The following is a 25,252-nucleotide window of genomic DNA, read 5'->3' as shown; positions in this document are numbered from 1 at the left end:
TTAGGGCGCTCTACGTTGCACTCTTCGCCTTTTATTTGGAATGCCTTACCCACAATGTGAGACGAGCTCCGAAGGGGAGGGGAGAAGGCGTGGGCTTTGTCTCATAAGAAAAGAAACGAGAATGCAAGGACAAGATGTTTGAACCAAGAAGTCACAGACAAGATGTTATAAGAAAAGAATGCAAGGACAAAATGTTATGTGCAGACATCAACAAAATAGTTTGAGCTATCAACAACTTTCTTGGATTCCCAGAGGTATAGAAGGTCAGGAAGTTCCAGACAGCATCGTTTGACGTGTTGTTTTTCACAATCCGTCTGGTGGACATCTGCAAGGCGAAACAGCAAGCATTCTGTGCAGTAATATTATTAATAAGTACTCATTCGAGAACGCATGATAACATATATATACAATTTGTCAACAGTATGATTGTTACAATGTTGACTCGAATCATTAACTTTGTTAAAACCTTCCACCTTACCTTAACTTTCCACATTCGGTTGTTGAAACCATCCAAATGATGTGATAACATTCTTGGTTAGTTAGTTATCTAAAAATGATCCACTAGTATCTGTTTACACAATTTAGATAAGACCCTCCGCACTGATTAACCAGTTTGCAGAGATGACCCTCTGCACCTGTCTGGCGGTTAGGTCTTCCCCGCGAAGCCCGACTACCAGGACGTGGTGTTATTCTTGTTTCTCACTGACCTTGAGATGTTCTCATCAGGTACTCCCTGTCTGGGCCGATGATACATCCTGTTGCACAAGACTTCGAAGAAAACAACTTTGTGCAGTGGCCTGCACATTTCCTTACCACCCACCATGCGACCATACAAGCACAGCCACTACTGGAAATTATATTGATGTGATTATATATAGTAAGTCTAACGCAGCCTCAATAAAATATGTTTGCAAACTGCTGAAAGCACATTTCCCTTTAGCTTGCAAGCGTAAAATGGGCAAACTGTCTCACGTGTGGTTCTTGCATAAAAGGTAGAGTGGGCAAAACTATCATGGAGCATTTGTATGTGCACTGTTGTGTGAAGAGAAAAAGAAAAAAAATATGAATATCAAATCCTTTCCTATTTACTTGAGTACAGGGGTCCCTCGGTTTACGACGTTGATCCGTTCCAACGCTGCAACGTAAGCCGAATTTCGGTGTAAGTCGGAACACTCCAAAATGGCGTATACCATGTAAGTGAGTAACTAGCTAGCTAGCGAAACAGGTTGTTTACCTCGGCGGACGTTTGAGCGGGACAGCATGAAACGCTCCCAAATGGTGAATGTTCAAAACAGTTGAATTGGAACTGTTTCAATTGGAGTGAAAAGGCAAGACTTTCTTTTTATGGCGACAGAGAAAGAAAATGTTTGCAGACTTCCATCTACAAGTCAAGGTAAGACAATACAACTTTTTAAATCGATACAAAATGACTGAAACAATACAAAAATCTAGCTGTCTAATCTAGCTATTATTTTGTTGAGCAATCTTTATGTAAAGTATTTCGGTTCCAAAAATCTTTTTCATCACAGGCCTAAATTATTTTGTTGAGCAATCTTTATGTAAACTATTTCGGTTCCAAAAACCTTTTTCATCACAGGCCTAAATTATTTTGGGTGACATTTATACGCAATAATGATGTACTTGCTAATTTGCTCCATTTATTTACTCTTTATTTACCCTAAAACTAGCCACCATGTCACTCATTTTAAAAATGTTACTCGCCATGTTATTGTTGTATTTTATCGACTGTCTTGGTTTGATTCATTGCCTTCTTGCATTTCATCTTCTCATCATTTGTGACATTTTCTCATAATTATTTCAAATAATATTTCAGCATGATGATGAAAACGAATAGAAAAAGAAAGATGCTCAATTCGATCACTTTATTCTTTTTTTCCCCTTTGCTCACCTAACATGAACGCGGCCGAGTGCATCACCATGGGTGGCCACTAGGGGGAGACATTGCTCTGACTTTAGAATGACACCAAAAACCACGCAGTACTCGTTAAAGCAAGTTAAACAATTATGTACACGCACACTTTTTGACCATTTTCATCCATACAATGACAACCAAAGCTGACGTTATATTGTGCAAAGATTTTTTTATTTGGTATAATGTGCACAGAACACCAAAAGTGACGTTTTATATTATGTAGAAATACATTTTCAAACAAGTAAACCACCAAAAATCATTGTTATCACCCTTGTATGATTGGAGGAAAAAAAATAAAAATCCACTTGTAGCGTGTATTAACAAAAGGTGCTCCAAAGTAGCAAAGCATAACTTGCAATCATCATTTTAATGGGCCTTTCACATAACTGCTCTCTTCCTCAAAGGTGGTTTACTTGGCATCATGATGATGCTAGACGTCCTCTCCTTCACTTGCGGCCATTTTCCTGTGATGCCGGTCGGGCTCTACTTCCTGTGATGTTCTTGTAATGCTGGTCACGGGAGTCCTCGTTCTCTAAGTATTATCTGTTTGATGGAATCCATTGCTGTCATTTTTTATTCAGGTAGTGCTGGTCCGCTTCTTGATGGTGGTCTATGTCCTGCAGTCCTGGTCTACTTCATGTTATTAGCCCGTAAATGCGCTCTACTTCCTGTCATCTTCCCGTCACGGCGGTCGTCTCTCTGTCACGGGTATCTAATTCCCGTAATCTTCTTCTAGCTCGGCTTTCCTGGCGGCGTAGGCCTTCTCGGCCGGCCCCTCCTTCTCTGTCTCTGCCACGACTCGGACGTCAGCAGGCTCGGGTTGGGGCTGCGGCACGGCGGCCACCTCGGCCTCGACCTCAGCCTCGGCATCGGCCCCCTCTTGGCCCTCGGCCACGGCTCGTTCCTTCTTCACCTTGATCTTGAAGGTCTCTTTGGTGGGCGCCTTCTTGGCGATGTTCTCCTTGAAGCGCTCGCCACTCTGCTTGATGCGCTCGCCCGCCTGATGCATCTTCTCGCGGCGCTCGGGCGGCATGACCTTTTCGCCAAGGTTGTGAATCTTGGTGCCGAGGTTGTCTTTGGTCTTGCTCATGTTTTCCTTGGAAAAGGCCGCCTTCAGGGTCTCGGTGCTCTTCACCATGGTCTTTTTGAATCGTGCCGCTCGGGAGGGGTCGGCCTCCTCGGCGCTCATGCACTCCTCATCCGAGGAGAGGTCAGCGGGGATGTCGTAAGAATCGGGCTCCAGCTCCAGAGCCTCCGGTCCTCCCTTGGGGCTCTTGGTGACGGCCACTGACGGGACCTCGGCGTCGCCCTGAGGAAAGCACAAGCAAGGAGAGAATTCCAAAGCGGGTGAAATTTTTGCTGTCTCTGGGAAGCATAACGATGCATAAACGTAGCCTCGGAACGCTAACGGCTAGCCGAACGCTGCCAGTGACCATTGCCATCCACGCTGAGGATGGACAAAGTATGAAGCTCTCGGTGCTTTGGCGTCACCCGGTGTTGAGCGGGCACATCGCAGTTTGCCCAACATCTCCTGTGCTGTCGACGGCAGGTGGTTGTCCCCTGGGGCTGGCCGGGCTGGCGAGAGGCTCAGAATAGGACCCTCTGTCAAAGGTCGCCAGCAGCAGCTGCCGACTGAGCTCCGGTTACGCTTGACCGAAGCACGAGCAATGAAAGGAAAAGGAACCGTTGGAAGAAGCCCTCTTTCAAGACTCATATTTGCTTTTGTTTTGAAATCCTGCTTGCAACCAAACCCCCAAAAAGGAAAGTTAGGTGTAGAAGATAAGGAACAAGAGCAAATGGGGTTTAAAGAAGAGGAGGATGCAATGCAAGTAGTGTGAGGTGAGCAAAGGAGGCAAGATGTTCAAGAGCAAGGTTTGAGGAGGATGAAAAGGAGGAAGCAAGAGGGAGAGAGCTTGTTGAAGATGAAGCAAGGTCGGGACAAGAGCTGTGTGGAGAAGAAGATGCAAAGAATAATAAGCATGCCTCCTACCTGGTAGATGACCACTCTGAACTTGTTCCTGGTGAGGAGCTCGTCCTGGGTGCTCTCCACCTTCTTGACACGACCATTTTGCTTCTCTACACGGGCTCGCACATCCTTCACGTTGGCGCTGACTTTGCGCGTCTTCTGCAGCAGTTTATCCAGGCAGCCGCCGGTGTCGGCGTGCTCCTTGGCCAACTTGAGCACGTCGCCTTGGATGCCGCGGATGTTGTTCTCCAGGTCCAGCTGACGCTCTTCCATCCGTTGCTGGCCCGACTGCACGTTGTCGATGATTCCGGCCACCCGCTCCAGCAGAGACAAGATGCTCAGGGCGCTAATGGGCTTCCCTTCCTCGTCCTCCATCCCCACGATCTCCAGCTTCTCCTGAGCGCTGTACTTGTGCTGCTCCATTTCCTCCAGAGGTTTCGGCTTTAGGCTAGTAGCTGTCTATGGGGTCCAAGGTTCTGGCTGTGGAAAGAAGCCAATGGTTATGGGGCAGTAGATTCTGCTTTTCTTGAAGACGCCAGGTCTGGGACCAAGAAGACTCCAGCGTTGGCTTTGGGAACGAATACTCCAACTATAGGGAAGAAGGTTCCGGCAAAAGTAGGGCAAAAAGTTCACTGGCTCTGTGGTACAAGGTTCTCTCTACAGGGGAACAATTCTCTGGCTTCCAGAAGATCCAGGCACAGTGACCCGCTGGGGCGACCAGTCGCAGGAAAGAGGGGAGACTCCCCCCACCCTCCCCCTGGTTAAAAAAGGCAACGTGATCCCGCGCCCATCCCGCAGTGAGGTCGGTCGCTAAAAATAAAAGTCCAGCAATGAGACAGACAAGTTTGAAAATTATGGAGCTCCAAGTCCTGCTGGGATTGGTCTCCCTTTTCCCCCCACTATTTGACGGTGTAAGAAAAGCCCACTGTTGAGCGACATTTACGTCAACGCGTTGGCTTGGACCGCCACCCCACCCCACTCAGTAGAACCCCCAAGACGGACTGGCTGGTTTATTTCGGGAAGACTTGCGTTCTGAACGGATCTCTTTGGTGCTTTGACTCGTGGGGAATTTGACTGGTCGCCCGTCACAAATGACTTGCATGACACCTGAAAGCCAAAATCTCGATTCAGCTTTTTTATTTTTTAAGAGCAACAACTTTCAAGTAACTACTACTTCCTATTTGGTGCGAAACACAAACTTAGCAACATGAAACAACTGTAGAACAACTGCGTGCACGCACACACACATGCTATCAAGTCTATATTTACAGCGGTAGTCATCCCCCACTCATAAGATTTAAAAACCTTTCTCTCATTTCACAGGCGGGCAAATGAAGCTTTGGTGTGAAAACAGACAAACGTGAAGCGATTTGTGTGAACAAGTTTTTATTAAAAGTTTACATGCAAGTCAACACGTTCAAATCACGTTAAGACGACCAATCAATACAAGACAAACGTTGACGGAGGGATGGAGGGAGGGGGCCGCCATGGGGGGGGGGGGGGGGGGGGGGTTGAGGTGCAGGCCGGTGAGGATTAGCAAAACAAAGTGACGAATTTTCCAGCTCATAACCTCCTCGGTGACCCCGCCCGCTTAGCGCCATTTGGCTGCTACATGCTATGCTAATGAACACAGCACAACATCACGATAACAATCGTTTCTTTTCCAACCATATATGAATATCTTGTTGTTCGGAGTCTAACAAATGTTTTGTGATTGTCGCTGTGGCTCTCCTAAAACAAAAAGAAACCCCAAAACATTTATGCTGTCAAATAAGCGCAAAATAAATAAGACGTACAGCGAGAGCTTGCAAAGCTAAAGGCGCTAATGGCCTGGGACTAAAGTGTGTGTTCGGGCGTGTGCATTTGTCTTTGTGTGTGCCAGTGGTTCTCAAACTGGGATCCCCTAAACCAGGACACCAGCGAGCTGGAATGTGAGGGCTCTGCAAAACAATGTTTTCTCTCCAGCTATTAACGTATGTCTTTGACGTTACTATCCTAATGTTATCCAACTTTCATCTCTGAAGACTGACTTTGTCTACATCCACCCATTATCTGAATCGTATTCTCCTCACAAGGGCCGGGGGCGCGTCGGACCCAACCCCAGCTGACTTTGGGCAGTAGGCGGGGGACACCCTGAACTAGTTCGCCAGCCAATCGCAGAGCACACAAAAAAGAACAGAAATTTGCATAAAATTACTAGTTTTCATCCCACCAACAAAAAAAACTTTGGTGCAATGAGATACAAGTTCAATTTTCAAATCATCTCTCATCCTTAAAATAAATACAAATGGAATAAATCTGTTCCAGGGGTCCCAAAACACCCCAAATTCGTTAAAATAAATTCATAAGAAAAACTGCACCCAGCAGTATTGCAGCATATTAAAGCAACGCAAAAACTTTTCCTCCCTTGTCTGTTGTTAAAACAGCCTAAAGCACCACCTACTGGTCTTTGTGTTCAATCGCAAGAATTGTGAATTGATGGTGGTTGGATGTGGTAAAGTTTGTTTGGCTCCAGGCTCGAAAGCACATTTGTCGCTCCAATTTGGAATTAAGTGGCGCCTCGTAAGTCAAGGCACTGCTGTAAGCATCACCCCCGCCCCAAAAAAAATGACATGCGTGCAGTTGTTTGATTATGAGTCCCTGTACCCAAAACGTTTGAGAACCCCTGGTAGAAACATTCCTGCTAGTGTCGAGATGTCTTTCCTGTTGCGGCCTTGGACGGAATGGAAGCAGGCTGACAAAGTCCAAAAAGCCGGCTAAACCCAAACGTGACATTTTGCGATCAGAAATGAAACCGCCAACACAGCAAAGACGCCACGCGACAGCCGTCATCATGCCGACTCAAGTCCAACAGAAGAACTGTGCCGCCATGACTATGACATTGCGTCGTCCTCGTTGTTATCGTTAGTTAAAAGAACGAATGGTAACGGAAAACCTTTCATTTGGTGGTCCGTGTTTCCAAAATCAGAACGCAGGATGCGCCGACATTCCTCAAAGTTGTTCAAGGAGGAAAGGAAGAAAAAAATGAGGCGGCCCCTGCTTCTCATCTTCTCCAGCACAGGCGCTTCTTTGACAAATAAAAAGGAGGGGGGAGGGGCTATACCATCCGAGAGTTAGTGTCTGCAGAAAAGTGTCCCAGGTTGTGTTTGTGGCGACGCCCACGGTTGTTCTTTGGACATTTCCTGAAAGGGAGCGCACACACACACAAAATGGAGTCAGTTTGTTGGGGGGCATCCAAGTGAGTGAGGGCGGGCGGTGCACATACCTGCTGATGCACATGACAATGGCGGCGATGACAGCGATCTGCACGGCGCCGATGACTGACGCGATCAGGACATAATGCAGCTTCTGGCCACTTGGGACCACGTAGAGAACGTTGAAGTCCTGGAGCTCATCACAGCGTACGCCTTTGTAGCCCGAATCGCACCTGCGCAGGCCAACGCAAACGGCAGTCAAACGAAGGCTGAGAACCAACGGAAGTCACGCCGGCCTCACCTGCAGACGGCCACATCGCGCTGCATTTCGCAACGCCCGTGCAGACATAAGGCCGGGTGCCGGTCGGCGCTGCAGCTGCCCGTGTGGAATCCGTCCTTGTGCTCCAGTCCTTTGGTTTCTGGCCAGTCAAAGCAGAGCAGTCAGGGCGGGAAGCCAGGTGGCAGCCGTGTGCGCGCGCAGCGTCCCAGCAGCCTTACCCAGGACGTTGACTTTGAAAAGGCCGCCGTCGTCCTTCCTGTTCGCTTTGTCTTGGTCGGCCGGTGAGCAACCGAGAAAAAAAAAAGACCAAAATCAATGCTGGCTTGAATTGGGGAGGCGGCCACATGGGGGCAGCAGAGATGCTCTGGCAAAAACCGCCCTTGAAAAAGATTGATGATTCAGCTACTTTGTGACTTGGCCCACCTCGACACCTGCCCAGGTGCTCCACGTCGATCTGCTCCTGCTTCATGCAGGACGCCTCCCGCACCAAGCACGGGCTGTCATAAGAGTTGCCGTCCGTGGCGCAGACGGGATTCTCGTTGTGGCCGCTGCAGTCGATGTTGCAGATGCACCTGAAGATAGCCACAAGAGGGAACATGAGTGCCCCCTGTCGGAGACGCCGTTTTGTGCAGGCCCCCTGGGCTCGCTTTTGTCATCTCTTGGAACACGTGGTCCCGTCCAGAGTAGACAAAGTGATTCATCTTCCCTCCCGCCCAATCCGTCCATCGGGGTTTGGATACGCGCCACCCGCATAGTCCGGCGAGAAGGAGCAAAAAAATTGCCGCAGCGCTTACGGCCATGGGCCTGCTTTTCTTTACCAAAAGTTCTACTGCCATGATCTTCACACTTTGACTTTTGTTCGCTGGCGTAGGCGCTCGCTGGATCTTGTGAGCTCGGTGAAGCATCCTGGATTTTACACAGATCGTGTGCCTGCCTCACTCACCACGTGTCCTCTGCGTCGACGTCACATTCAGCTCCGTATTTGCATGTACTGCACTTGCTGTTCTTGATCACATCGGGGGCAGAACCTTCTTCGTCTTCTTCTTCATCTGGGAGGGGGCACAATGAAAAAGAATGAGGACAATAAAAACAAGTGGGAGGGAAGAAGAACTCATCAATTGGTGCTGTGTTTCTAGTCTTCACTGACCCCCTCTTCCGTTTTTTTGTTTTGGGTTGATGTTTTCAATAATTATTCTTGATTTTTCTCATATGCATTGCTACATGATTCCTTTTATTGCTTTATGATTTTCTTCCATCCATCTCTTTTCTGTACTGCTTGTCCCCACGGGGGTGCTGGAGTTTATCCCAGCTGTCATCGGGGATTAGGCGGGGGACACCCTGAACCGGTTGCCAGCCAATCACAGGCCCCACAGAGACAAACGACAATCCGCACTCGCACACACACCTACGGGCAATTTAGAGTGCTCAATTGTTTTTGCGATGCGGGAGGAAACCGGAGTGCCCGGAGAAAAATCACGCAGGCACGGGGAGAACATGCAAACTCCACACAGGGAGGGCCGGAGGTGGAATCGAACCCGCATCCTCTGAATAGTGAATACTGTACCACCGCTTTATTTTTTGATACGTTTAAGAAAATAAACGCAATAACAAAAAAATCTATGACTCACCGTCGGAATTTCCGGAACCCGAGCCAGGATCTGTGTGGGTGACATTAATCAATGTTATCAATTTGCGGACATGACATCGCCACACATCCATTTTACAATGAAATGGTAAAGAGTTGAGGTTGTGATTTGGACAGGTGGTGCTAAAAAGAGAAGCTTGACCGTCAGCACAAGGTCCGTGGGCCACCCTGGAGATGAGCCGCTGCTGCTTGCAGGACGCTTGGCGCCGGAAGCACTCGTTTTGATACGTGTCCCCATTGGAGCCGCACACCGGAACGTACTTCTTGTGGCACTGAACCAAGACAAAAGAAAAGCCAATTAAGAGAAGCCACTATCATCCTCGTCAATCGTCACTCTCAAGTGAGGTGATTAAACAATCGCCACCCACCTGGAACTGACAGACGCACTTGGGCTGCAAGCGGTCATCTCGGCACACGCCTCCGAAGCGGCAAGTGGAGCGGTCGCACGCCACTGGGTCACTCTTCGTCTCGGCCGCACCCGAACCTTGACGAGGGTGAAAAGCATCGCGTCTGCTCCGCCTCTGTCTTGTCGCCCGGTCGGGGCGGACGCAGATTGGCGCTTTGCATATTTGCCGATTGCGTGAGCTAATTTGTAGCTGTGTGAAATCGACGCATGTAGTGCAACTCCATTTTGAAAGCGCCGCCACGTCCATCGAGCCAAGATGGCGGCCGTTGTCACCGGCGCGCGTTTACGAGAGGCCGTAAAAGTGACAAACGGCAGCGCCACAGAGAAAGCCTCCCAATGACACGACATTGGATTTCCTACGCTCAGGAATTGAATATTGATCGCCGCCGGCATCACAGCGAAGACATTGGCCAATCGCAAGTGGACTCATCAATGTTGCCAGAGCCACATGAGTGCTTGCCAGTTATCCGTCCATCTTGTAGTGTTTCTTACAACCTGTGGATTTCGGCCCGTTTCACTACCGCTTCTCCTCTCAAATCAACTGAGGGACCGCTTGGTGTTGGCCTTCGCACCCGTATTGAGTGGTCGCCAATCCAAGTCAACAGACAAAGAAAAAAACAAGGGGCTGCTCACCGTCAGGATACAAAGAGACAACCGATGGACCGACTCTCAAGTGGCTCAAAAATGGACCACTCAGTATCACAGTTTATGTATTCCAACGATTGATTGGTCGCCAGGCAATATCAGAACTGCTATATTGACAAACTTGGAGCCCGCCGAGTGCCAACTGTCGGGCGGACGTCGCCCACTCGCCAAATGTATTCCTTTGCTCGTTTTTTTTTTTTTTTAACTCAATTTGATCAAACGGATCGTTCGTGAGCTGCGTTAACGTCATCATTCAACACATGTTGAACGCACGATAGTGTCGGCGTTGTAATCTTTTGACATTTGACTGATGGCTCTGCATGAAATGTTTCCCACGTGTCGTCTGCCGTTGTTGTCGAATTGATGGTGGCGGGTTTTGGTCCCACTGAGCGTGTGCGCGCGCCCCAGGAGAGTAAAGGATGCTGCAGGTTGCACGAACGCGGACGCGCGTCCCCGTGAGAGGTAAGCAGCCCTCATCCAGATGATGAATGATGAAAAGCAAGCAAATGAGCGAGGCAGGCTCATCTTACCTGCACACATCTTTCCTTGACACTCTCCGCCGCCCTGAGTCTGGTAGGACGCGCGCGCCGCAGGCACGCCGAGCAGCGCCGGCAGCAGCAGTGGCAGCAGCAGCAGCAGAGACGTGCGAGGTCCCACCAGGCAGCGAAGAAAGCTTTCCGCGCCCGACGCCATCGTGCAGGACAATGACGAGGAATAAGAAGAGGAAGAAGGACGGAGGAGGAAGATGACGAGAGGGCGATCACGAGGCGGAGAGCATCGTGGCCTCCGCGTGTCCTCCTTCTCGGCGTGCGCGCGCGTGCGTTCGTGCTGGTGTGCGTAGTTACTGCGCCTAAAGCTCCGCCTACTTCCCCCGCACGGAGGGCGCGTGCGCGGAGGGAGGAGGAAGAAGAAAAAGAACAACAAAGAGAAAACCGGAGGCAGTGCGACACCTTGCAGGCCTAGTGGTTTTGCACGTCTGCCTCGCAGTCCATTGGTTCACGGTTCGAGTCTGAAATTTCCTGGCTGGAGCTAGCATGTTAGCTTATACGTGAGCTGATGTCCATGGGTGACCAATCGTTTGACCAGTATACGTCCCCTGGCCGAATGTCAACCGTTTTATGGGACCCCTTAGCGACCGATCCACCTTTTCAATTGGCATGTGCCCCTGACCCAAAACCGCTTCAGTTTGTCACAGAGTTTGTAACTCAGTTGGACTTGAGTGCAGATCTGGCTGAGGTTTTAACTAATCTTTGTCTTTGTCTAACTAATCTTTGTCCCCTCGGAAGATTGAAACCAAATCTCTGATTATTCGGCGCGCCATATGTCAACGTGCATTTTGTGGTGTGGCCATGACACTCTGCTTAAGGCACAGTGATAACATGTCTCCGAGGTGCTTGCTAAATGTCCATGGTTGTTCTGCACTTTATCATGCAAATTTAACGTGGTTAAACTATGTTGTATGATGCGGAGGTCAGCGTGGTCAGCGTCTGGTTGTCCTGCAACTCGGTTACCCTAATTGGTTGCACCATCTGCACCCCCCGCAGAGCAACGGAGGGATAATGCGGGCCGTCCCACGGAGGGTGCAGGCGGGGGTCCGGCTTGGCCCGCACGACAGAAAGCACCTTCGGAATTCAGAGTGCTGGACCCTGGCACACACACTCAACAAGTTAGCCACGCAAAAAATGCTACTTTCCCAGACGCCTAAAGTGGTGTTGCCATCTTGGAGCATTCCTGCTCATTCCAGCGTGGCTCCGGCTCAGGACCGCTTTCAGGGAGACTTCATTCGGAAGTGACACTAAGTGGAAGGAAAAGATGGCTTGTGTGTTTTTCAACGTGTGTGCCAACGTGTCGGGCCGGCCCGGGTATTCCAATATGACCAGATCGGTCTACTCTGTGCCACGCTGGGGGAATGGAGGCCAACACAAACAAACAGCCACGTGTCAAACAAATTCAAGGTCGTAAGACTGCGTGTTACACCCCCCCGCCCAAAAAAGTTCTCGCTGATAGGGCCGGCCGGCCTGCCTAAAAGGTAAACAAGCACCACGCCTGGAAACATAAACAAGAAGGTCATGTCGTAGAAATCGCCCACTGGGGTGTTTATTGGCAGGTGATCAAAGTTCTGGTTTGTTGTGAAAAACAGGTGGTCTTCATCTCATATTTACAAAATGCCCCCCCCCAGCCGTTGTTTTGCGTGGCTGGCCGTTCACGTGTCAAAGTGGAGCTCACCAACGTGGCTCCGGATAGCCAGGCCCAATTCGTCTTTGCTCCCAAGGCCGGGAGAAACTCAGTTTGGTCCTGGCGCCCTCAAGTCTCAAGCAGACGAACGGGTCACCCGGTGGGCAAAGCCGAAGGAGCAAACGAGACGGCGTTATTGGATGAGAAGAAGGGGTTTTGGCTAATCAGGATGAGAAAGAAGGCTGACAGACCGCGACAAAGAGCGCAAAGAGGATTTGCTTCCAATCCACTTAGGAGAATCTTTCTTCCTTTTCCAGCTTGTTAGTCGTTGCGGCGGACACGGCAGTAGCCGCGCAACTCGTGATTTGAGCGGACGTGACTTCCAACACCTCGGAGAGCATTCCCGAAAAGCTGCCGCTCCCTCTGAACATTCTCCCTCTTGTTATTTCAACGCAGCTCCTGAAAAGTCCCACCAGCAGAGGGTCAGTCTCCCACCGGCGTAACCGGGACGACCGAGGCCAAACAGCTGCTCGTGATGGGACGTATTGTGCTGACAAATGCGGCAGCTCATTTTGGATGGAGAAGTGTCATTTGTGGTTATTGTGGAAAACAGAGAATGACACTCACACTTGATGACACTTCTCAAATACACTTCTCAAATTAAAACATTTTTCCGAAAATCAACCAAAGTCACCACTTTCGTTTGTGTGGCCTGCTCCAAGGTGGTCTAGTGTGCACAATGCTGACACTCAATGGCAATGCAATGTTTTAATTGTAAAGCACCTAAATGTTTTTGCAAGGTTCATAATGCATGTGCAGTGTTTGAAATGTTTCAATATCTGATAAGTGATTATTTTTTTCAACGTTTGCCCTTGATACTCAGCCAACTTGACATTTTTCCAGCTGCAGTGAGAAAGCTCCAGCTGTGAGCGTCATCTTGTGTAGTTTTTGTGGCTCCTTTGTGACACATTAGCAAACCAATATATGTATTCAAAAAACTCGATTATTTACTGCTATTTTCTGGGGATTGAGACCAGACCAGACCATCAGCCACTGTGAGGTCATGCAGTACACTCGGTGCTCAGCAGGTAGAACGTATCGTTGGGTGATTTAAGGGGCGCCGGTTCAAATCTCAGCGCCCACCCACGGCCAAGAGGCCAAACTCCCAAGTTTTCTGTTCCTCATTGGAACTGATCCCGTGTGAAATGTACGCGTTGGTTCATGATTGACACCCAAAATCAAAGACACTGGGCGCCGGCCAATCACAAAGCGAGTCTTTGTCCGTCGCCCCGCCCACTCTGCCTCTTCACACGGCTCCTCAACTTTAACTAGCCTATTTGATTTCCCGCAGTTAGCAAAGGCACAACTGAATCCATTCTGAATCCCTTTTGGGGCGAGCAGCACCGCGCGGGAGGAGAACGACAGACAACAAGAAGGTGAAATTGACTTTCCACGCGTGAACGCCGCTCCTTTCGTCGCTGGCGCGGCCGCGATGGCGGCGGCGGCGGTGTTTCCGGGTTGAACGCCTTTTGTGCACACGGCACCGAACTGGGCTACTTGGTGCCGAGCGCACAAAGCAACGTGCTTGTGTTTATATACTGTGGGCTCACTTTGACGTCGACGCTGATCGATTTTAACGCGTCCGACGGATTCGGTGCCTAATTTTACGTGGTTTGGAGGCCGCGGCATCAAGGCCGTCTCATCCGCTTCTTCTCCCGGCCAGCCGGCTGTGACGTGCCCAAGCGTCCTCGGTGGTAGTCGACCCTAATCTGCGCTAGCGCGATGCTAATGCGGCTTGCTAACGTTTAGCGTCACATGTGCCGAAAACCACAGTGGCTGTTGCAATGAATACGAGTGGAAATGTCCTCCCCCTGAAAAGGACGAGACACCGCCGTCGTCGAGCATGACGCCATCATAGCCCGTGCTGAAAAGTGTTCATAGTGAGTGTGAGCGTCTTGCGAGGAAACTATAGAGCACCACAACATTTTCAATCGGAAATAAACTAACTGGACGCTGTTCTTCAATTCGGCGTCAGTAACTAACAGGCATTTCTCCTTTTCCCAGGTGTCATACCTGATCGGGAAGTAATGTCATTTGGTGTTTTACTTTCTGACTTTTTGTTCATTTCAATAAATACTTGAAGGTGAACGGATGACCCTGATTACTTTTTATGTCCTGGCCATATTCTGATCGTTGCGGCTCCAGACTCCACACAGTCGCTGCAACGTCAAATATTTTCCCATCGCATCCCAGAAACATTTTTGGAGGCTCGATTATCAAAGGCTGCTCTTTCATTTTTGTTCTCAAAGCACCACTGACATTATAGACAAACGTTACCCTTGATCTTTATTCTGTCTGTCAAATTACCCTTAATCTTTATTCTGTCTGTCAAACTGCAATGTGAAGTTATGGTTCATTTCCTCGTCTCCTTGTTTCTTTGTCTCCTAACTGCCTCGTCACTTCTCAACCTGTCTCCCAGCCTCCCCAGTTTCCTTGTCTCTCGTTTTCTTATCCCCGAGCTTCTTTGACTCCTAGTTTCCTTCCGTCATATTTTCCTTGTCTACACCTCTCTCACTTTTAGTGTCTCCTAGCCTCCTTGTTTCCTAGTTACATTCTTCAGGAGAACAGCACGTTACTCTGAAGAGACACTTGGAGGAAAATCAAGTATGCGCTAATACTCTTCCGTGTCGGCGGTTGTGGCTAAATGCTGGTTTTGTCCCGCAGAGATGCGGCAAGAGACGATTCGGGCTGTCCTGGTTCTGGCCCAGGTCATGACATTCGTCCTGACGGCGGTGCCGTCGGCCGACGATGTCTCGGTCGGGCCCCCCAAATGCGATGACAGCCAACACATTTCGTCTGCGGTTGTAGACGCGCAGCTGGCTGAGAAAAACCAGAAGAGACACCTCGAGGCGTTGTTCGACAGGTGGGCACCTCCTGCCTTGGAAATGGGCTCGCCGGAGCTTTATGTTTGGAAATATGCCAAAAGTAATCAAGTTTGTAGTATAACATTTTAAAAGATAAATGTCCAATTTTTTTTTTTAATTATTCTTTCTTTTTTCATGTTATTGAATATGTTCCAAAATAGTGCCAAGCCGTATCTGTCAATTTGTTGAAATTTTTTTCATTTGGTCATTAGAATATGACGAGGGGCCGCCCGTCTTTTTTCCCAGGTACGGCGAAAACGGGAGCATCTCCCTGGTGGGCCTGACGCGCCTCTTGCACAGCGTGGGCTTGGACCGCATCAGGAACGTGACGGTGCAGCATCGCCATCATGACGAATCGCAGGCGGCCTCCGCTAAAGAGAGGCAAAGGCGGAGCGCGGACGATGACGAGGAGCAGCTCAGGGCCGCCGGATCGGTCGCGGCTCGTCAGATGCGCGCGGTGGCATATCACGTGCACGATGAGCACCACGATGACCACCACCACGATGACCACCACGACGATGACCACCACGATGATGACCAACACGACCATGACCACCACGACCATCAGCATGTTGAGGTGCCACTTTCAAATTTTGCCTTCATGCACTATGTTATGTCATATTTGGAGGTGGCACAATGGATCGATTGATCCGTGGGAAAAGTCATCAAGAATTCTGCAATCAACTTAAATGTTGTGTCCGAAGACTGGTGACCTTGCGTTTTGTTGTCATGCTTGCTCAGTGCCAGAATGCGTCCAGCCTGCTGTGGTCGCACGGCATGACGCAGGAGGGTGGCATGGGACCAGACGACCTGGCCTTGCTTTGCCCGGCGCTCCTGCACCAGATGGACGCCCAGGCCTGCATCCGGCATCATGGTAAGCCAGCCTCAATGGAACCATCGCCGCCTGACCGCATTTTGCACATCCACTAGGCCAAGATTTCGATGAAGGCTTGTGTATCGTTCTGCATCGACTTATTCACGCAGCGTTTGGGTCCAGCGACAGCTTTTTTCTTTCTCCGCGATTTGCACCTTCTGGCTATTCGAAATGTCGGTTTCCTCCTCAGACCATCGTGACCACAATCCCCATGACGACCGGAGCGAGAGCAGCAAAAGCATCATGGCAGGTGACTTGCAGGGGCCTCGGGGGGAGATGAGCAGTTCCGAGCGGAGACTGATTTGTGGTTTGTGCGCGTGCATCAGCATGGCTGGGCGGCTTCCTGTCTATCACAATCATCAGCCTGCTGTCGCTTGTGGGCGTGGTGCTGATGCCGCTCATGAATAAGGTCTTCTTCAAGTTCCTGCTCAGCTTCCTGGTGGCGCTGGCCGTGGGCACGCTCAGCGGTGATGCCTTCCTGCACCTCATTCCCCACGTGAGTGCACACAGGCGCCCTTTTCACCTCCTGATTCGGTCCCGAAATGGATGCTCGGCTAAAAGTGAATAAGTCTGTACCTGCTACGGAGGGACGGCCTTCCTCGCTCGGGACGCGTTGCACCAAATTGGCATCCGACGGCCGCTTTGCTTCCTGCTTTGCAGTCTCAGGTGGGCCACCAGCATCACGGGCACGAGGGGCACGACGAAGATGACCTGGACGGCATGTGGAAGGGTCTGACGGCTCTCGGCGGCGTTTACTTGATGTTTCTCATCGAGCACTTCCTCACGCTGGGAAAAATGTACAAGGAAAGGAAGAAGAGGGTGAGACATCGTCATGATGACAAGAACCTCAAACTGTAGCCCCCTGCGCATTGGACTTGAATTGACTCATGGAATCACTGACTTCTGACTTTGTTGCATTCAGGAGCGGAAGAACAAAGACAACCTGGAAAAGCCCCTGGCCCTGATGGACTGCCACCCAAAGCCGAGCCAAGGTGAGTCCGTTTGAGCGGTCCTGACAAATTGGCTGAAATGCTTTTGATGACACGTCAAGCAGTTTGAGCCGCCGCTTTGGTGCTCCCGCAGAGACCGAGTCCAACGGCGCCGGGGTGTTTGAGGACGGCGTGGCCGAGGAGGAACAGGTGATGCTGAAGAAGTCGTCGTCAGCAGCGGCGGCAGCAGAGGGCTACACGGCAGAGGACTGCGAGAACAAATGCCACTCGCACTTCCACGACACGGTGGGCCAGGCGGACAGCCTGCACCACCACCACCACGACTACCACCACATCCTCCACCACCACCACTCGCAGAACCACCACCCGCACAGCCACAGTCACTCGTACCCACAGCACCACTTCCAGCAAGCCGGCGTGGCCACACTGGCCTGGATGGTCATCATGGGCGACGGCTTGCACAACTTCAGCGACGGCCTGGCCATCGGTGAGCCGCCGCCGCCCCCTTTCCTCACACTTAACAGTCATCATGACCGAGCATGCGACGGCCGTAAGAGCCCCCAACCCAAAAGTTAGAAAAGTTCAAGTTAAAGTTAGTTAAAAGAAAGCCAAGTCATTGCCAGAATGGTTTCAAAGGCCAAGCGACGCACAAATCCACCTCCGGGCCGGGGCATTGAGGGATCGATTGATTGATTGGTTGGTTGATTAACAGGTGCGGCCTTCAGCGAGAGTTTGTCCAGTGGCCTTAGCACCTCGGTGGCCGTCTTCTGCCATGAGCTTCCTCACGAGTTAGGTGAGCTTGCCCACAACCAGCCCTGGGGTGGGGTTGGCGTACCTCCATCCCTCCCTCCGCTGACCTCTGCTTTGCTTGCCTCAGGCGATTTTGCTGTGCTGCTGAAGGCGGGCATGACTGTGCGGCAGGCCGCCCTCTACAACCTGCTATCGGCCGCCACCGCCTACCTGGGCATGGTGATGGGCATCCTCATTGGCCACTATGCGGGTGACGTCTGCATGTGGATCTTCGCCCTCACCGCCGGCCTCTTCATGTACGTGGCACTCGTGGACATGGTGAGTGAGCGCGGGTCGAACGTGGCTCTTTATTTTTCAAGTCTATGCATCTGCCGCCGCGATTGGGTGGAAGGGAAATGGGCAGTGGAATTTTGGTGGTGATATGGCCATGCTCCAGGTTCCAGAGATGTTGCACAACAACGGCGGCGGCGAGCATGGTTTTGGCCACTGCGGCTACTTCCTGCTGCAGAACGCCGGTATCCTGCTGGGCTTCGGCATCATGCTCCTCATCGCTGTCCTGGAGCACCACATCCACCTGGAGCTGCACTTGTGACGTGGGCGCCGCCTTCTCGTATTGTGTTCGTCCCTTTGCCTCGTAGGGATCCTTGGTGACGGGGCGACTCGAGTGCCCCCCGCTAACGCTTTCTTCTCCACGGCCTCCAAATGTGACTGGACCGTCGGAACCGGCCCGCTTTTGGCAAACGTTAGGTCAAGATGTTACACTTGAAATTGTTTTCTAACTTGTTTCCTCTAATTTGAATATTTTTTATATAACTTGAAAATATTAATGTTTTGAACTCCTCCGGGGGGGTGCAACAAGCCGTGGTTTCCCTCAGGGGCCGTTTTGACTGTGAAATTCACATCGATGTTGAATCACTTCCTCATCACTTTTGCATGTCTTTGTCTGCCTCGGGTTGTGAGTGAGCCAACTCGGAAGTCTTCGGAGACGCCAGCAGGCGTTTGAGCTGATTTTTCTTTCGTTTTGTCTTTTAATTCCACTCCAAGCTAGAGTTTGCTCCAAAACGTCAGAGAAGCCAAAGACGAGTCATATATTCTTTATTTTCTGCGTAGAACAAGTGTTTGATGTTAGTGCCGGGCTGATGAGAGGGGAGGGGAGTGAAGGCCCGCTCCCAGGTGGCCAAGACAGGAGCAGTACAAAGAGCAGCGTTGGCTTGATGCAATGTGCCAAAAACAATGGCATTTAGTTGAATTCTACGTCAAGTTCCAAGATAACCGAGAGGCATTTTTCTGACACGTACCACTCGCAACCCAAGGCACCGCTGCGTCTTTGTTTTTGACACCAAACTGAAGTTGAAATCGCAAGTCAAGGAAAATAGTGATGACCAAATAGCAATACGACTCGTACAGTTGCTAAGAAAAATCTGTAAAAAGTGTAAACAAATATTTGCCATGATGAAGACAACCATTTTTTTCTCTCTGGTTAGGTCAAAAAAAGTTTGTGTCAAAGTTATATGAGAGCCCAAAACCAGTATTAAGGATGATTTTTTTTTGCTTGGAGGTCCACTTGGTTACAGCAGCAGATGTTATCGTTGCAAGTTGGCAATTTGTTTGCAAAGTGGTTCCGATCCATTGACATTCCTTATGACAAATAAATGTCATATCCACCCAAGCCTCGTCTTGTGTTTTCGTGACGTGCGCCTCAACCAAAACGACTTTCCATGGTCTCTCCTTGATCTCCGGAAGCTTCCAGTTTGGCATCCCCCATCATGCAACAGTATTTACGTCTGCATGCTGAGGAAATACAGCTATGAAGAAAGCCGTGAAGGTCCAACGTGTCCGCTCTTGTCATCGGTAAGCGTTGTGGCCCAGTTGGAAGCGCCGGTCCTTGTGCACCACGCGCATGTCGGCGCACACCTCTTCCTTGGGTTGGCCTGGCATGGCGGGCGCAGGCCCATCAAGCAGCTGCGGGAGACACGAGACGAGAGCCATCAGTGGTGTCGGCTTTGGACCCAACCGTAAACCTATTATCTTTGCTGTCTTTGTAAATCTCATCATTTTATCATATTTGTCCTCTTCCTCACTGTCATTAACCCTCATCATCATTATCATCATTTGCATGAGCGGACGTCCATCCAACTGACCAGTAAACGGGGCGGCGACTCCTTGCAAGAGTGGCGGCGGGTGCGCCACTGCACCGCACACCAGAGGGCGGCGAAGACGACGCCCGCCATGAGAAGCAGCGTCAGCACGGCCGTTACGGGACCCTCCCAGTTGACGTGGGGACCTGTCGGGAAAGGAGGGTGAGTCAAATTGAGCCACATTTGATCAATAGTTCACATGTTATACCTGTGACCCGCACACATTGCTCTTGGCTACTTTGGCTGCGTAGTTGTTTGAGGAGCACACGCGCCCGGACGCAGTACTCCGACTCTTCCCGCAGGTCGAAGACTTGCAGCAGCTTCTCCTCAGCCAAGATGGCGAACACGCGAGCCTGTGGGCCAACATGACGGTGAAAACGGCCACTTGACGCATTCGGGGTGAAGGGCGAGTCTGACCTGGTGCAGCGCCTCACCGCTCTGGCGTACCTCTACTTCGAGGTACGCCGTGGGCGGGGCCTCCTCAAAGGACACCAGGAGGGCGTCACCCACTGTCGACACCTTCATCTGGGGCGCCGTCAGCACGGCTGAAAACGCAGAGGGACATCAATGAGTGCGTCCGCGGCGCGCAGGCAAGGCTCCAAATATTCTCTTTTTCTTTTGCCATTGGCGACTTTTTTTGAAGAGCAACTTTGCGAATTGATTTGTATTATGTTTCAGACAGTCCCACAAAATCCCGGCCGATTTTGAAATTTCCCCCCGGACATCTTTTTTAGGGTTCAAAAGTAGGATGTGTCCGGGAAAAAGAGGATGTCTGGTCATCCTAGTTAAACACCTGAGCTTAGCATTTAGCGCGACTTCTCTGTCTTATCCCTCAGCGAGAATGAGAATCGGCGCAAATGAAGCTCATCATTCTTGTTCTTTCTTGTTCGTTCTCTTCAAGGTGTTCGGCAAAAGGGCTGATTTGGAGCCTTGCGTGCAAAGTGAGAGCTTTGGTTAGCACGCTGTCCCTTACTGTCTCTCCTGTTGAAGGACGGCGAGAGCCTCGCCCACGCCGACGTTTCCGAGGCGCAGCGCGCTCGCACACGAATATTGTAGTCCGAGTCGGAGCCCAGGTCCAAAGTCTGGTCGCAGTACGTGTGCGTCACGTCTTGACAATTGGAGGAGTTCAACCAGGTGCCGGCCCGGACCGTCGCCTCAAACTCGCTGCGCGCAGGGGCACAAACAAAACGGGCAAACTTTTCTCCATCATTGTTTTCGTCTCACTTTGGCTTTTTCATCGTTAATTTGGGGAAAATTAGCTCCAGATTTTGCGTTGTGATTGTGGCAACCAAATGTGTTTTGCTTTGTTTTTCCATCTTAGCTTTTGTCTGTGAATTCAATTAACTTAGACTCATGATGAAAACGCATTTGGGAATGTCGCCCATCTAGTCGTCAGGAGCCAAGAGCGTTTTGGTTTGGCGTTCAGGCCAAGTGCCGCGGCGCAGCAACATTGGCCTCAAGGCGGAAGCTTTTGATGATACGCCCGTGCTTTGGAATGTGGGACTGTGGGTCCCAACATAGTGTCCCGGCCTCAGCATATGTTCAAAGCTAAGATGCGCAAAAGAGGTCGTATGTGCACATTCAAAATGTGACGCACCCTTGGAACTGCACCGAGTAGAGCAGCGGCGTAGCGCACAGCGCCTTCGGGGGGTGCCACCGAAGCATGTGTTTCACGTTGACCGAATCCATGGTCACGTGGTTCGGCGGCGGCAGCGCACTCCAAACATCTGAAGAGGAAGAAGACGTCGACGTGACCGACGTTCCTTGATTGCTCGCCCGCTAGTCGGCCATCAAACGTTGGCCACAAAAGGTCACTCCGTGTTGCGTATGAAGCCAAAGTAGCATTTTCAAAGCTTAAAAACTGCAACCGCTCCACCCAACCACACTTTGTCCCCGTTTGCCCTACTCACAGCTGACGACCAGCAGAGCGGAAAAGGTGCCCGCCGCGCTCGTCTTCATCCCGAGCAGCCCATGGGACGCACGGCAGCCACGGTGCCGACACTCCGGCGAGGATACTCCAGCGATGATACTGCGGCGACAACACTGCGTTGACGACACTGCAGCGACATGTGAAGCCGCCGAACAGGTTGCGGCACTCTTAAAACAGGTCGCCGGTGCGGCAGGAACCAGTTGAACCGTGGCCTCTGCCCTGCGAGCGACGCGTCATCATCAGAGCCCTTCCCTTTTGGCGTAACGGTTTGAGCGGCACCTGGCAATCGACGGGTTCATGCTGATAATAATTTTGCAAGAAATACGAGGGCTATGTATAGTCAGGCTTTTTTTTTTCCTCAAAAAAATGACCGTGTGCGGCCTGATTTTCAAGAGTGCTTTTTGTGGAGGCAAATGGCCCTGGATCGTCATGTTGGTCCTCTTCTGGAAACAGCAGCCCTCCTCCCTCCCTTCACCCCTTCATTGTCTTAACTTGCCACCTCTTCTTCTCATTTTGCCTCTCAGACAATCCTGGTTTGCCTTCAGAGGTTTCTTTTGGAGCCTTCTTTGGTTGTCTTCTCATCTGAGTCCTGATCCTTGTCAAGGCTTGAGCCACATGTTCTTTGGCCCAGGTAGCCTACTTCTTCATTCTTATCTGAGATCTCCTTCAGCCTTTACGAGCTCCGTCTTTGGTTGTCTTCTCATGTGTAGCCTTTGATTCTTTATGTGCTTGGGATTGTTGCTTTCCATCTTCCTTCCTTCTTGAGCCTTGACGTCTTCCGTTTGCCTGGATTTGCCTTGACGTCTTCCGTTTGCTTTCATTTGCGCCTCCGTCCCGCCGCCCTTGCCCTCGGAGGGCTCGGGACGCCGTTGAGGGCGCGGCATGGCTGTGGCAATCGATACTGTGGGGCGGGGCCGTGCACTTTATGGTCCCAACAGAGGGCAAAGTCTTTTGGCGCCGACACGGCTGTTGTCATTGTTCGTTACTTGGTCAACTTGCTCTCTGTCTCGGCTATTCTTCTTTTTGCTGAGTGTTGTCGGCGAACAACGAGCATGTCTACGGCGGTGGAGGCGACGGGCTTCGTCATGAGCCTGCTGAGCTGGCTGCTCACAGGCGCGGCGCTAGCCAACGACTACTGGAAGATCTCCACTGTGGCAGGGAGCGTCATCATCTCGCAGCGGCAATTTGAGAACCTGTGGCACTCGTGTGCCGAGAACAGCGCTGGCATCGCCGAGTGCAGGGACTTTGAGTCCTTGCTCTCGCTTCCCGGTAGATGGCCCAGCCGTCGTCGTCGCTTTGACGCCTTTCCTACTTGTCGAGCCTTCATCCGTTCTTCACTGGCCTTCAAACGCCCTTTGCTTTCTGCTTGTTCTCCTTTTCCGTGAAGGCACCGTCATTAGCCTTCGTTTCTTCTTCCTTTCTTTTTTGAACCTTGCTTTGCTCTGTCGCTCCTTTTCCTTCTTTATTCTCTTCATCTTTTGTCATCATTTATTCTTCTTTGACTTCATTTCTCTTTCTCCAGACTACAGCTTTCGTTTCTTTTTCGTTGGCTCCTTGGCCACTAGGGGGCGACCAAGTGTTTTGGAAGGCAGCAAATGTTGCCTCGTGGTGGTAAATGTTGACCAAACGGTCGGTTGCAAGATGTTTGTGTGTACTTTTCTTGTCGCAAGGGAATGTTGAACATAAATCGCTAAATACAGTTGGGCCGACGTTTTTGCCAAAATTTGCCATTTTGAAGGAAACCCGGCCCACGCTGACGAGATTTTCTGCCTTGGCGGCTCAGGGCTTAAGCATTGCTTAGTGTAGACCAAAAGACTGACTTCATCGAGCTGCATTCGGCAGCTCGTAAAGAGGCGTGGCGGCCATTTTTATGATGACAATGTGCAATCATTAACTGGCTTGATGAGCACTTTCTGTTTGCTTTGCTCCCACACTTCTAGTTCTTCTTCCCCTTTCACCCTTTTTGCCTTCGTGACGTCATCTTTGGCCTGCCTTCTTTCATTTTCTTCATCACTTGGCCTTCATTTCGCTTAATTGGCAAGCCTCCATTTTTTTCTTCCATCAGTCTTCATTCTTTGCTTCTGTTCTTTCCTCTTTTCATCATGGCGCTAAGCCGGTGTTTGTTTTTGGTGCAGGTCACGTCCAGGCGTGCCGCGCCTTGATGATCGTGTCTTTGCTGCTGGGTTTGGGGTCCATGGTGGTTTCTCTGCTGGGCCTCAAGTGCATCAAGATCGGCTCCGCCGGGGACGCCTCCAAGGCTAAGATGGCCGTCACCGGAGGCATCCTCAACATCCTGGCTGGTGAGCCGCTTTTCGAGCCGTCCAAAGCTTTCATTCTCTTTGTATGTCATCGTTTGGTCGACAAACACCTCAAAAGATTTGAGTTAGTGCTCACTAAAAACATGGCGTTGCTTTGTGTCCATCGGGCTTCGACAGACGAGACACCGATTCCGCCGCTAGCTCTTGATTGACCTTTCCCTAACGCCAAACGTCCAACCCCCCCCCTTCCTGCTCACAGGTCTTTGCTGCCTGACAGCGGTGTCGTGGTACGCCAACATGGTGGTGCAGGACTTCTACAACCCGCTCTACGTGGGCGCCAAGTCAGTCGTCTCGCCTCATCTCAGCACCTCACATCACGTCAGGTGTCGTTAGCGTGCGTTTTCATCTTGCAGGTTCGAGATGGGCGTGGGCCTCTACCTGGGCTGGGGGGCCGCCTGCCTCGCCGTGCTGGGGGGCGGCTTGCTGTGCACCGCCTGCAGGAGGACATCGCCCGCTGCTCACAAAAGGTACGTACGACGCAAATAGTCGCACAATCAGCGGGCTTCCAGACAGGCTTAGGGTCTCGAGTGAGGCTTTTAAGACTGGGGTAGGGTTTGGACACAGGGTTAGCTTTTCAAATTACACCTTTTAAATGAGCGTTTCCTTCGTTTGTTTCTTTGCTGTCATGCAGCGGTTACGGCAGCAGTTCTGCAGCCAAGGTGTACAAGGCTCCACCCAGGTCGGAGGCGGACACAGCACGAGCTTACGTCTGAAGTGACTTGCAAACAAGCCAGCTCGTCCTTTTCACAATTTTGCTTGGATGAATAAAGAAGCGCTTTGTCTTTTCAAGACCTCTCTGGCCACCTCTGCGCGCTAGTGTCGCCTTGTAATCCGATGTGAGTAATAATGCTGATGGCGATAAGGGCCGTAATCCGGGGCAGTTGCTGACGGGCACAAAACCAGATTAGGCCCTGATGCACTGAAAACTCTCCTCAGGAACGGAGGCCATCTTTTAAATTTCTCAGAGCCAATCACGTCGATGGCAAAATGCAAAAGAGGGACTCCAACGCAAGGCGTGGAGAATAAGCATTGTTAAATAAACTAGGTATTGCTGCTTGCTGGGAACAATGAGGACACACACACACAAAATTGATTGACGGCACACGGTGTAATCTGATGGTGTG

General features: G+C 50.8%; 5 protein-coding genes across 15 annotated transcripts; 2 read left to right on the top strand and 3 right to left on the bottom strand.

Annotated features, from left to right (window-relative positions):
• Positions 1-1,177: 1,177 nt before the first annotated feature.
• slc39a6 (solute carrier family 39 member 6) lies at positions 1,178-19,411 on the top strand. 7 transcript variants are annotated; one of them, XM_088395397.1, is made up of 13 exons: positions 1,375-1,393; positions 13,596-13,680; positions 14,969-15,167; positions 15,415-15,745; positions 15,910-16,042; positions 16,233-16,292; positions 16,369-16,538; positions 16,703-16,861; positions 16,965-17,034; positions 17,126-17,479; positions 17,705-17,785; positions 17,870-18,060; positions 18,179-19,411. In XM_088395397.1, the coding sequence occupies exons 3-13, from the start codon at positions 14,971-14,973 to the stop codon at positions 18,332-18,334; spliced, it is 1,902 nt and encodes a 633-aa protein (XP_088251523.1). In that variant the 5' UTR covers positions 1,375-1,393; positions 13,596-13,680; positions 14,969-14,970; the 3' UTR covers positions 18,335-19,411. The 7 variants fall into 7 exon arrangements, with proteins under 7 accessions (XP_088251520.1, XP_088251523.1, XP_088251522.1 ...); XM_088395398.1 differs by lacking the exons at positions 1,375-1,393; positions 13,596-13,680 and adding exons at positions 13,791-13,995; positions 14,078-14,184; XM_088395399.1 differs by lacking the exons at positions 1,375-1,393; positions 13,596-13,680 and adding exons at positions 13,791-13,998; positions 14,078-14,184.
• Positions 2,083-4,653, bottom strand: cavin4a (caveolae associated protein 4a). The gene is made up of 2 exons (XM_088395412.1): positions 3,924-4,653; positions 2,083-3,242 (listed from the first exon to the last, which is right to left on the bottom strand). The coding sequence occupies exons 1-2, from the start codon at positions 4,320-4,322 to the stop codon at positions 2,646-2,648; spliced, it is 996 nt and encodes a 331-aa protein (XP_088251538.1). The 5' UTR covers positions 4,323-4,653; the 3' UTR covers positions 2,083-2,645.
• On the bottom strand, positions 5,269-11,042 carry LOC148387318 (tomoregulin-1-like). 2 transcript variants are annotated; one of them, XM_088395407.1, is made up of 10 exons: positions 10,600-11,042; positions 9,387-9,502; positions 9,161-9,290; positions 9,002-9,031; positions 8,317-8,422; positions 7,797-7,945; positions 7,592-7,642; positions 7,395-7,512; positions 7,165-7,326; positions 5,269-7,081 (listed from the first exon to the last, which is right to left on the bottom strand). In XM_088395407.1, the coding sequence occupies exons 1-10, from the start codon at positions 10,760-10,762 to the stop codon at positions 6,997-6,999; spliced, it is 1,110 nt and encodes a 369-aa protein (XP_088251533.1). In that variant the 5' UTR covers positions 10,763-11,042; the 3' UTR covers positions 5,269-6,996. The 2 variants fall into 2 exon arrangements, with proteins under 2 accessions (XP_088251533.1, XP_088251532.1); XM_088395406.1 differs by lacking the exon at positions 10,600-11,042 and having other exon boundaries at positions 9,387-10,319.
• Positions 18,821-21,985, bottom strand: il20rb (interleukin 20 receptor subunit beta). The gene is made up of 7 exons (XM_088395413.1): positions 21,791-21,985; positions 21,478-21,607; positions 20,854-21,044; positions 20,298-20,425; positions 20,089-20,233; positions 19,884-20,026; positions 18,821-19,704 (listed from the first exon to the last, which is right to left on the bottom strand). Exons 1-7 carry the CDS (start codon positions 21,837-21,839, stop codon positions 19,588-19,590), a joined length of 903 nt encoding a protein of 300 aa, XP_088251539.1. The 5' UTR covers positions 21,840-21,985; the 3' UTR covers positions 18,821-19,587.
• Positions 19,900-24,917, top strand: cldn15la (claudin 15-like a). 4 transcript variants are annotated; one of them, XM_088395420.1, is made up of 8 exons: positions 19,900-20,042; positions 20,183-20,470; positions 20,782-21,690; positions 21,793-23,079; positions 23,946-24,110; positions 24,328-24,409; positions 24,482-24,595; positions 24,760-24,917. In XM_088395420.1, the coding sequence occupies exons 4-8, from the start codon at positions 22,863-22,865 to the stop codon at positions 24,839-24,841; spliced, it is 660 nt and encodes a 219-aa protein (XP_088251546.1). In that variant the 5' UTR covers positions 19,900-20,042; positions 20,183-20,470; positions 20,782-21,690; positions 21,793-22,862; the 3' UTR covers positions 24,842-24,917. The 4 variants fall into 4 exon arrangements, with proteins under 4 accessions (XP_088251546.1, XP_088251545.1, XP_088251547.1 ...); XM_088395419.1 differs by having other exon boundaries at positions 20,559-21,690; XM_088395421.1 differs by lacking the exon at positions 20,782-21,690.
• Positions 24,918-25,252: the final 335 nt, after the last annotated feature.

The sequence above is a fragment of the Syngnathus floridae genome, chromosome 14 (genome assembly GCF_059516105.1).
Source record: "Syngnathus floridae isolate MCC-2025c chromosome 14, RoL_Sflo_1.0, whole genome shotgun sequence".
Taxonomy (NCBI): Eukaryota; Metazoa; Chordata; class Actinopteri; order Syngnathiformes; family Syngnathidae; genus Syngnathus; species Syngnathus floridae.
The sequence above is the reverse complement of the archived record's forward strand: the minus strand, read 5'-3'. Positions and strand labels throughout refer to the sequence as shown.